At 45.5% G+C, this 12,185-nt stretch overlaps 1 protein-coding gene across 2 annotated transcripts in view; it reads right to left on the bottom strand.

Moving 5' to 3' along the window:
* KIF5C (kinesin family member 5C) overlaps positions 1–11,177 on the bottom strand; it is a 146,758-nt gene extending 135,581 nt beyond the window's left edge. Inside the window, exon 1 of one of the 2 annotated variants that reach the window (XM_070579701.1) lies at positions 10,624–11,177. In XM_070579701.1, coding sequence (XP_070435802.1) covers positions 10,624–10,749 — 126 coding nt within the window. In that variant the 5' untranslated portion in view covers positions 10,750–11,177. The remainder of the gene's footprint in view (positions 1–10,623) is intronic. The other variant, XM_070579702.1, reaches the window with a different exon arrangement.
* Positions 11,178–12,185: the final 1,008 nt, after the last annotated feature.

The raw sequence follows: 12,185 nt of genomic DNA, 5'->3' as shown, positions 1-12,185 counted from the left end.
CATAACCTGCAATCAAGGAAATTAAAGCATAAGTTACTGAGATTTGTTTTTTGTTTGCACTTTTTCTCCAATCACATCTCCCTTCAAAAGTTTTTGTTTTGTTTTGTTTTTAATGAGAAAAGGAGTAAGAAACATAAAAAGAGAACCACAAACCTTCCTCCTTAAAGTACTGTGTTGCACTGAATTCTGTTCTCACCTATGTTTTCCCTTTGGCTCTGTGGATTTATTTTCCAGTGTTCAATTCACATCAAGAATGGGTATTCATTGACTGGAAAGGAAATAAATACTAATAGCCCTAGACACACCTAAAAGAAATGCTATAAATGTAGTGGCACCGATCTAATAAGGGTGGTATGAGCTTGGAATGCAAACGAGTGATACCCCTGCCTGCTTTCCTGATATTTACACAAGACCTAAAACAAGGGGAAGCGGCAGCGGAAAAAAGCTATAAAGCATGAAGCTCTTTAAATAGCTTTTCTGGGTGACACTACAATGCCGGCATTGGTTTATTATAAAGGAGAACTAGGACGTGACCAGTGTTAAGGGAGATGGGCTGGAAATCTTGATCAGCCCTGATTGCTCTGTGTGTTTCTATTGCCACACATGACTCTAGAGAGAAAGCCTCCCTCTTGTTTCAAGGTCAGTATGTACGAGCGTTTCTTTTTCTCCTCACTTGTAATCAACAGTACCTAGTGTTCTGATTTGAGCAAGCCAAATGGAAGAGAAATTTATGAAGCAATGCAGGGAACTGGGCTATTGGACATTAAGGAATTGTTCATATTTTAGTTGTGAGAATGTTACTGTCATTTTAAGAGTCCTGATCTTTTAGAGATACATGTTGAAGTTTAGGGATAAAATGATGTGAGATATGAGATTTCATTTTAAAACAATCGAGTGATTTTGGGGGGAAAGGTTAGGGGAGTATAGAAAAGATAAGACAGGCCCATTCATTGATGATGGTTAAAACTGGTTGATGGGTTCATGCAGGTACATTTTGTTATTCTTTCTACTTTGGTGTATGTTTGAAATTTTATATAATAAGTTTCCAAAAAGAGTAGCTAGTAATCAAGGGGGAAGGGGGAAAACAGCTCTTTCTAGGGCTTCTTTGAGAGGGCTATTTTATCCCTTCTCAACTCACCATTGCCCAGGAGATATCACCAGCCATTCAATGTTAGCACCAAGAAAAAAGGCGCATCCATCCCATTTTTCTTTAAGACTATAATCGTGGCCTCTATCTCTCTCTGCCTCAAGAGAGAGATTTAGCTTTTGATCACCTCCAAGAAACAACATCCTTAAGGATATTAAAACTGACAAGAGACAGCCTACAAAATCCTATGGTTTACATTAAAAGTCTGAAGGCATTGCTGTGTCCTGGATCTGTGGGTTAACAGTGCATGAAGAAGCACACACTCTTGGTGAGAATTAAATTTAGCTCAGGTATACAGGGGTGCCTTATGAGAGAGACAAACTGGCAGTGATTCCGTGAGGTGGGCAGAGAAGTGAGCATACAAAACAGAAGATAATGCGCCGTCTTCTAAATTGCTCCCCCTCAAAAACTAGGGATACCTTAGAATCATCTGTATCCTTTCACCCAGCAATCCTGATGCTAGGAATGTATTCTAACAAAATAATTGGGCAAGGGCACAAAGACGTGTGCACCAATATTTATCACACCTTTGTTTATAACAGGAAAAAAAAACCAACAGAAAAACCCAAACGTCTATTAATAGCAAATGGTTAAAATATTGATTAGACATACGATGGAATTATATGCAAACTTTAAAAATGCTGATGTCTGAGGTATGCCATTAAGTAAAATAGTGGGTTTCAAAATAGATTGTATAAAATCATATCTTTGTTTTAAAACAAGGTATGTTTTTTTATAGGTTAGAAAAGAGCTGGAATATACAATAAAGTTATCAATGGTGTTTTCTGGTTCATAAAATTAAAAGTGATTTTTACCTTCTTCTTCATGCGCTTCTGCATGGTCTGAATTTTTTTTCAATGGACCTGGACTATATTAGGACCCCTGAAAAAGCTATTTCTTTTAAGAAAACAACAACAATAAAACCCTGAAGATGTCCAAAATAGGAGAGATGAGTGATCAGAGCTGGACAGAGGTCAAGATAATAATCCAAGCAAATAACCCCAGGCTCCAACATCTGACAGCCCAGGTGGGTCAGCCTTCTTCCATTTCTTTCAAAAGACATCTTGTACTGAGCAACTGCCCCGATCTGGGCACTCTTCCAGGACTTGAAGATGGAAATAAATAGCACACATTTCCTGACCTCAAAGGGTTATCAGTCTAATTGGAGGAAAGGACATATATACCCAAATAAATGAAATGCAGTACTAGGGGAGGCCAGGCGGGAGTTGTGACTGGCACATGGTGTGCACAGGAGGAAGTGTCCAACCTGGCCAAGGGGGAGGGGGAGAGGGGCTGGCCAGAAAAAGTTTCAGAGAAGGCACCATGGGATGAGATCCTCAAGTCAAGTGGATGTTTACCATGCAGGTACGCTTGGAGGACAGTCACCCAGGCACGTGGAATGAGAGCAGCTGGGGGGAGACGGACGAGCACTGAGCAGCCTAACCTTTTGGGAGAATGGGTGCGCCGTAGGAACACAGGGTAAGGGGGTAAGGTTAGGAAGGTAGGCAGGCCCACCTTTATGTATGCATGTCCTTAAGCATGGAGGGCCTCAAATGCCCCATTGAAGCATCTGGGTTCCAACTGACAAAGACCCTCTCTCTGACCACACTTTAGTCAGGCTCCTCTGAAGCCCTCTTCTTGACTGGGCCTCAACCTTGGACTTCCATGTCTGTCCCTGCAGAGTCCAGTGTTAGCAAGAATCCTGCTAAGGCAGTTTAGAGAGAATCCCTCCCACCCTCAATATCTCATCACCCTCGATACCTCAACACTGCTATCTTCTTACCTTGATATCTGGTTAGGCCAGTTTATCAAGAATTCCCCCTACCCTTGACGTCACCCCCTAGTGATTGTCTACCCACCGACCCCCCCAATCTGCTCCACTTGTATTTAGAGTTGAACCCGATTTCTCTCCCCCATTGCAATTGTTTTGATACCTACCACAAGTCTTCCCAACTCTTCACAAGTGTCAGAGTAATTTTTTCTTTAACACAACCTGAGGGCACCAGGGAACCTCTGAAGGTTCTGGGCTTTCCCCAGATTAGTCAGTCTGACAACAGCGCAGAGAAATAACCACCAGTGGGTCTTACAATAGCATACATTTTCAGAATACCTGCTAAATGCTAGGCACTGTGCTCAGCACTCTCCATGCATTAGCTGGTGTAAACATCAGAGCGACTCTACAGGTGAAGAGTGTTATTATCCCTATTTCACAGGCCAGGATACTGAAACTTAGTGGGTTTAGCAACTGGTCCAATTTCATACAGCCAAGGAGTAGCAGAGCTGGGAATGCATCCTGGGCTGACTCACATAGAGGTTTGGTGCTGGGGAGATACTATGATGAATCCAAACTCCATTTTCTCCCAAGCTCTCTGGAATATTTGCAAATAACCACAAACTCAACAATTCAATTCCTACTATAAGGAACTTGGTTGATGTGCAGCAAATAGGTTAAAGGAGGAGCTTTCTCAGTCACAAAAATAGAGACTTTAGTGAAAATGAAAGAGAAGAGCTGAGAATGGAGAATATTGTCATTAAATAGGGGAGCTCGGCCAAAGAAGCCCAGGTGGAGGCAGAGGGAAATCCCCAGCAACACCCAAGTTATTTAAGGAAAAGCAGAAATTGGCATTTATGGAGTCTTGATTCCAGGCATGGAACAGGGGAGAAAGAAACCTTCCAATCAAGATACTTACTAAGCAACTGCACAACTACAGTAAAGGAGACAATTTAAAAAACAGCTCTTGCCCCTTAAGAAGCTTATAATTTGCACAAACACACACACACACACACATGCAATCTTATACACGATCATTGCAGATTAAAAGGAACAACTGATATAGTCTATAAGTAAATGGAACATGAGCTCTGCCTTCATGGATGGATAGGAATTCCACAAATAAGCCAGAAAGAGTGGCTATTCCAAGTAGGAAAATGGGGTGAACAAATGCCTAAGAAATGGGGATGCAACAAAGGTTTTCAGGAAACAGACAGAGCTAAGGGCAGTAATTTTGGGGAGCAAAGCAAATTCTGAAAATGGGGAAAATTACAAGGGGAATGAGAAATATGGGAGCTAATTAACATTTATTATTTTCTCTGTGCCAGATGCAGTTTCAACCATTCCATTTTTATTTCATCCTAACGACCCTGTGAGATAAGCAATTATCTCCACTTTAAATATGAGCAAACTGAGGCCCAAAAAAGCTAAGCAACTTGAAAAAAGCCCCACAGCTAGCTAGTGAATCTACACTCAGTTCTGTCTGACTCTCCCTGCTGCCTCTAACAACCCCATTCATTTATGTACTACCAGCTGTGTCCTCACCATGAACAATGAGTGGCCTCCAGTGGCACATGCTGTTTTCTTGCGTTCACTCCTTCCAGGGTTTCAGAGGGTATGTTTACAGGAAACTACTAATTAATTTCCAGGTAATACAAACATCTCTGAACTTAGGACACAGAGGAATAAAGGACCCATATATCTTGACACTACTAGACACTACTATTAGTATTCACTTAGACAAAGGGACTGAATAAGCTCTTTAAAACTCTGGCTTAAAATGTTCCTGCTTTTAGGTGGGAATGCAAAATTGTACAACCACTTTGGAAAACTGTTTGGCAGTTTCTTAGAGTTAAACATTTGGTTATTATGTGACCTAGCAATCCCCTCCTGGGTATTTATCCAAGAGAAATAAAAATCTATACTCACACAAAAGTTTATAGCAGGCTTATTCATAATCACCCCAAACTGGAAACGACCCAAATGTCCTTCAACAGGTGAGTGGGTAAACAAACTGTGGGATACCTATATAATAGAATATCACTAAGCAATAAAAAGGAATGAACTATTGATACATGTGACAACAACATAAAGCTCAAGAGTTATTAAGTGAAAGACTCAAAAAGATACTTAATGTATTACTCCACTTTCGTGACAATCTGGAAAAGGCAAAATTATAGAGAGGAAGAACAAATAAGTGGTTGCCAGGGATTAAGAGAGGGAAAAGGTTTGACCACAGAGAGGTGAGAGGTGTTATGACAGCTTTTTTTTTTTTTGAGCGATGAACTGTTTTGCATCTTGATTATGGTTGTATGTGTGGGAGGCAGAATAATGGCCCCAAAATATGTTCACACTCTAATCCCTGGTATCTGTGACTATGCTAATGTTACAGAGTAAAAGAGACTTTGCAGATAGAATTAAAGTTGCTAATTAGCTGACTTTAAAATAGGGCGATTATCCCAGATTATCTAGGCACCCTCAATGTAATCACATATGCCCTTAAAAGTGGAAGAGGGAGGGGCTGGCCCAGTGGTGTAGTAGTTAAGTTCACATGTTCCAATTCAGCGAGTTCGTGCAATTGGATCCCAGGTGCAGACCTACACACTGCTCATCAAGCCATGCTGTGGCAGCATCCCACACACAAAATAGAGGAAGACTGGCACAGATGTTAGCTCAGGGCCAATCTTCCTCACTTAAAAAAAACAAACAAAAAAGGAAGAGGGAGGCAGAAGAGTGAGTGAGTGAGATACGCCATGTTAGAAGGGGCAGGAGAGATTTGAAGCATGAGAGGACTCAACGTGTTGCTGGCTTTAAAGATGGAGGAAGGGGTCCATATGCCTAGAACCTGAGAGTGGCCTCTGGAAGCTAACAACAGCCTGGGCTCACAGCCAGCAGGGAAATGGGGACCTCAGTCCTACAACCACAAAGAACTGAATTCTGCCACCAACCTGAAGAAGCAAAGAAATGGATATTCCTCTAGACCCTCCAGAAAAGAGCATGGCCCTGTGAACACCTTGGTTTTGGCTTTATGAGACTCTGAACAGAGAAATCAGTCGAGCTGATGGACTTCTGACCTATGGAAACTGTACATAATAAACTTGTAGAGTTTGAAGCCTCTAAATTTGTGGCAATTTGTTACAGCAGCAATAGAAAACTAATACAGCATAGTTACACAACTCTATGTATTTGCCAAACTTCCTATGATGGAATTCTGTATCAAAAAAAGTGATTTTACTGTATACAAATTTCAAAAGAAAAATTTTAAATGTTCTTGCTTTTAAAGACCATTACTGTGGACAAAAAGAAAAGTTCTAGCCATATTCTTTCACTTCCTTAGCACTTAACCTCCACAATGATGACCCAGGCTTGGAATTTGGTCTCTGTCCCAGCCCCCACCTTCCTGGTCCATCCACTGCCCAGAACTAATCTAAGTGCCTGCAGACTGAGGCCGCTTTCCATGCCACTGCCCAGCTCAGGGTTTGCGGCTAATGTCTTGCCTTAGCTCCCAAATAGGTTGGAACTTACGTTGCCTCAGGAAGAAGCACCCATCTTTAGCAAGACCTGCTTTCCCAGGACTACGAACAAGAGGAAAGCCCAAAATGAGTGTGAAAGTCCATTTCAAAGAACCTTACTGGGAACTCTCCAAGACAGAGAGTTTCCATCGATACAGATGCATCACCACCAATAGGCAGAGCCCAAAGTAATGGATGACTCACCAGGATTTTTAGCAGCTATGGAGGAGTACTCCAAGAAATGCTATAAATCCATTATTTTTCTCTGAAGAATTAATGTAGAGTCCCTTTTCTAGTCAGTAAGCCATCCCCACCCTCCACTTTTAAGTCACCAACAATGTCATTAGCTCTCCTAATTTTTAACTAAGCTGAATGCAGTTCTTTCCCAATCTTCTTATAGCATTTAAATATAGTACATACTATCTTACCAGGCCTGCTCAAAGGAATAGCATTTCTCTTTAAAATTGTTTTTTAACTACTCCCCACAGCCAACAGCCAATTAAAAGTTCATAAAATAAGTTAAATATACCAAAGTAAAGATTTCTAGACTCAACAAAGAGATCAATAAATATTAAGTGCCTTCTATGGCCAAGGTCCCAGGAAGGACGAAGAAGCAAAACATGGATGGTCTTTGTCTCTACACCATGGCTTACAATGTCACAGACATATGGTCAAAGCTAACAATAATTGAAAGCCAAATAATTATGAGATCATACATAAAACAAATGCTACAGGAGTCCCTAGTGGGAGAGACCGTGGCGAGGGTGATCAGGGAAAGAAAGCTTGGCACAGGAGATGAAAAATTACAAGAATGATAGAGAGGATTTCTCCAAGACAGGACATTTTCTTAAAAAGAGAAATCTACAAACTCTACCTACAAAATCCCCTTCTTAGCATAGATCTCCATAACAACTGAACAGGACTTTAAAGAAAAAAAAAAATCAGCCCAGTTTCAAAACCAAAAAGAATTTCTGGGATTCTGAATTTGGGCTAACTCCACCGAAATTCATTTCTTACTTGTCTCTGTTGCGAGTGAAGGTGACTGACATTTCTGGATGGTTCTAGGTTTCTTTGATCATCCCTAGAATTCTGCGCCCCAGCAAGGAGAGAAGGGAGAGCCCACCTTAGATAGTCTCCACCTGCCTCTACAGTTCTGCCACTGAGCCATGTGGGCTGGTTCCAACTGAACTGACTTGGGAGCCATTCTACTCAGCTTATAAAGCATGATACAGGCTGCCAGAACTGTCATTTCCTTTAGTTACACATTATTAACTAGGAATGGGAAGGGTCCTTGCACATGCCAACCCAAGTCCGAACACTCTTCAGCATCTGGCAGTCTTCCATCCTGTACGCACACTCACCAAAAGACATGTAAAAGAATGTTCATAACAGCTCCGTCCGTATTAGCCTAGAAACGGAAATGACCCAAATATCTACCAACAGTTGAGGGATAAATAAATTGTGGTATATTCACACAATGGGATACTACAGAACAATGATGGTAAACTGCGGCTACACACCACAACGTGGATGTACTTGACAAGCATAATGTGGAGTACAAGAAGCCACACACAAAGGCGAACATACCGTATGGTTTTACGCATATAAAGTTTTTTTAAAAATCAAGCAAAACTAATCTATGACATTAGAAGTCAGAATAGTGGTTACCCTGAAGCAGGCGGAACAAGAGACTGGGAGGCACACCAGGGGGACTTCTCGGGTCCTGAAATGTCTGTTTCTTGGTCTGAGAGGTGATTACAAGGAAGTGTTTACTTTATAAAAACGGACCAAGCTGTACACTTATGATAATACTTTTCTATATGAATGCTTTATTTCAATAAAAATTTATCAAAGAAAACTGAAAATTGTTGTATTAAAGGATTATAGTAAGATGAGCAAAGATTTCACTTTACAGCTGAAGAGCGACATGTGTATTCACATCCACAATTTTTTGTTTAAATTATTTTTTATGATGACTTTGTTTCCACTTATTTAGTCAACAACATATGCACATTTAGATGGGAAATAAATTACTCAGTAACGTAATAATATTAAAGAAGGATAACCCTAAGTTAAGGATCTCTGCCTTGCACACAGATCAAAAAGGACGACTTACTACTCCACATCATTAGTCCTGGTATATCACTGTTAGAAGACGGAGAAAGAGGAGGAGGAAGAGGAATAGGGAGAAGAAGAGGAAGAGGAGAAAGAAGAAGAAGAGGAAGAAGAAGAAGAAACTTCTCTAGCCTTTTCTTTAAAACCCCTAGAAAAAAAAAAAGGATCACAGAACAAATTCTAGTCCTGCACAATTATTTGTTTAAAAATTGTTACAAGGCAAGGGGCAGGGACTAGATGTCCCCAGTAACTCCCACTGTATCTAAACCACAGGCTGGTTTAGGAAATAGCAAATCAGACTGTCTGCTGATCCCAGCTGAGAGGTGTAGCCCAAACAAGCTACTATCTGCCCCATGTACTGGCCACAGATATGTCACTATCTCCTATCTGCCATTAAGCATAGAATTTTCCTCCTCATCAATAATTGTAGCATACATCTCTTCAATTTCACACTAAGCAGAGAAACCCCTCTTTCCTGCCCTCATAGGTCAGCTCTCAAAATGAACGCCCACGTACACAGCATTCAGAGGTGATGGTTTCCTGATGGCTGTGAAAATGGGGAGGGGAAATGGGGTCATCAAAGGGGAGCTGCCTTCCTAAGGGAGGTACAAGATAAAGCCCTCGAGGCCAGAGCCTTGCCTGGGTTCCCCGTGCACGGGGAGCGACAGCCTTCCAGTACAGCTAGCACCTGCTAGTCCCCAGAGCCCTTCGCAGGGACTGCGGCACAACCTTAGCAAAACTGCTAGGGACTGCTGGGGCCAGGAAACCTCAGCCCTTGGGCTTGAGAAAGGCTGCTGGACTCCGGCAGAGACCCTTGGTAAATTGTCACCTGTCAATCACTTGACCTAAATACACCAGCCACTGGGGGAATGGGAGGGAGGGGGACAGTCGGAGCATGCTCAGTGATCGGGATGACATCACTTAATCAATGCTGAGGACGGAAAGGCTGCATCAGCAGCCTCGAGCGGGCTGCCAGGAACGTGTCAGCGGGGATCTGGAGGCTCCCATTAACTCGGTCCCTCCCCACGCGGCTCGCATACAAAGAGGGCACCGTCAGCTACACACGCTGGGGACAGTGGAGGGGGGAGGGGCGGGGGAAGGCTGGTTTATTTCTTTTGACATCTTCCTTTAAGAACTAAAAACCAATGGTATTCCCTTCCCCCACCAGCAACCCGGGCTGAGGCGAGGGAGCCAAGTCGGGGGTGGGGAAAGGTGGGAAGGGAGATCAAGAGGGAGGGGGGCCCTAGCCACACAAACTAACTTCTGCTCTCGGCACTGAACGGCTATTTGGCTGCGCTCTGGGCCCCCTAGCCCCACTGTGGATGTGAGCACATCGGCTCCTCTCCACCAAGCGCGAAGCACATCCGAGGATCTAGGGACACCCGGTGGGGGATCGCCCCATGGGGGAGGGGTCAGACCCAGGCTCCACTTCCAGAGCAGCCTGGGTTGAGAGGAAGCAGGAGACACAGCAGGCCTCCCAGGGACACCAAGGCCACCAGTGTTCCCCCCACCCCCACTCCTTCCAAGGTGAAACGCCGCGGGGAGCCCTGTCTACACGGCCCAGGGAGCTCCAAGCCGAGACCAGAATTTTTCCTGTACCTTTCTTTTTCTTCTTTTGCCAAGATCTTGGGAAGAAGAGGCAAAGTGCTAGATATATCGAACTGATGCCTGGAATCATTTGTGAGCCGCAGAGCTCATACTTTAAGGGGAGCTTGGGCACCCCGGCTTGAGGGTACCCGGAACACACCACCCACGCGGCGTGGCCAGGGCTGGGAACAATAGACCCACTCGGGCCCCCACCCCGCGAACAATGGCGGCGCCGAACCCTTCCTCGCCCCCCACCCCCACCCCCACCCTCACCACTTGGGGCCCACCTCGCGGTCCCCAGTTGCCCCTCCACCCGTCCGGGAGGGAACTATAGGGCGGGGGGGGGGGGTCTCTCGTCAAGTCCACTAGAGCAGGTAGCCCGGCAGGGACGTCCGAAGGGGCGGCCCGAGCATCTCTGCTCGGTCTGGGGCGTCGGGGCGCAGGGCTGGGGCGCGAAGCTGGAGGGGAGGCCAGACGCCCCGGTCACTTACCCCGATCACCACAGTCTCATCGCCTTTAAATTTGGGGATGAATTTGTCCCCGCGGAGGATCTCCGCTTCGTTGAGGGGCCGGAACCGGCACATCACTTTGATGCTGCATTCGGCTGGATCCGCCATCTCGGCCGGAGGCAGGGAGAGGGCGCGGGGATGGGTGGGGGGCCGGGGCTCGGCACGACGAGGGAGGAGGCCGCGAACCGCACCGCCCTCGGCGAGGCCGCCTCCTGCAGCCTCCAACTAAGCTTCTCAGCAGGTCATCGCGAACTCGGCGGGCTGGGCAGCTCCGGCCGCTCCGAGACCGGGTAGGTGGGCAGTCTGTCAGCCTCCGGCCCCGCCGGCTGCAGACCTGCCTCCCCTGCCCTGCCCTGGCCCCGCGCTGCGCCCCGGGCCCACCTGCCCGCGACCACGCGGCGGGCGAATGAGGCGATGCGCCCGGAGCGAGCCTCGCCCGGCTCAGACCTCCCGGGCTCCTGCGCGCTCAGCCATCCTGCATCAGCACCAGCGCGCCCGGCCGCCTCCCCGGCCCGCCCCTCCCCTCCGCCTCGCCCTCCCCCGGCCCGCCCCGGGACGGTGACGTCACTGCGGCGATCCGCCCCGCCTCGCCCTGGCTCCGAGCGCGGCGCCTCCCGGGACTTGTAGTCACTCCACCTACAGGTGGACGGACAAGGATGCTTGGAACTGGTTTTCGGGGACAGTGGTGGTACCTCGGCTGCCACCTCCGAGAGCCTGCAGGTCTGGTCTGGCTGCCCAAACCAAGAACAAGGGTGGAGGTCATATCCAGTATTCCCGGTTAAAATCCGTGTAAATAAGCAGGTCTATATCATCTCTTTATATTTTTTCATGAACCTAAAAAGAGAATCCGTATTTAAGACAGTTCCAAACGAACAGTTATGGAGCATTTTCTCTTTGCTGAACAGTTTTGTTAGAGTTGTGAGGAAACTAGGGGGGAAATGAGATTTGCGTGCATATTTGAAGTCAGTTATTCCCGAAAGTGCCTGAACATAGTTCATAACATATTTTGGGTCAGGGACTCCTTTCGTATCTGATGAAAGTTAGGGATCGTTTTCATAGCAAAACAACAAAGACACAGACTTTGCACATCCACAGACTTTTCATGCTGTTTCAGAGTGTTTGGGGACAACTGAAGCTACCTGTGACTCTCAAGTTAAGAACCTCTTAATTACTAGTACTTATAGTACAGTTCGCAGAACCTCTGCCTAATGCCTGCTTACAATCCTGACGAAGGAACAAGATAGATACAGGATCAAGTCCAAAGTCCTGTATGAAAGACACCCAGGCCATGTGATCAGGTTTCTGCCAACCTATTAGCCTCATCATTTGCCACTTCTTGTCTTGAATACACTGACAAATGCCAAACTACTGTGGCCTCCTCCCTTCTCCTCTTGCTCTGATTCTGATACATTTCCTGGTTTGCTCTCTGGAGTCACCCATCCTTGCCTATTACTGAGTAAGCATATTAGGGCTCTTATGGTGGAAGTGATAGAAACCTCAATGGAACCACTGAGGCAAAAGGAGAATATGTCAGAGGAATACAG

Source organism: Equus przewalskii, chromosome 17 (genome assembly GCF_037783145.1).
Source record: "Equus przewalskii isolate Varuska chromosome 17, EquPr2, whole genome shotgun sequence".
NCBI lineage: Eukaryota > Metazoa > Chordata > Mammalia > Perissodactyla > Equidae > Equus > Equus przewalskii.
The sequence above is the reverse complement of the archived record's forward strand: the minus strand, read 5'-3'. Positions and strand labels throughout refer to the sequence as shown.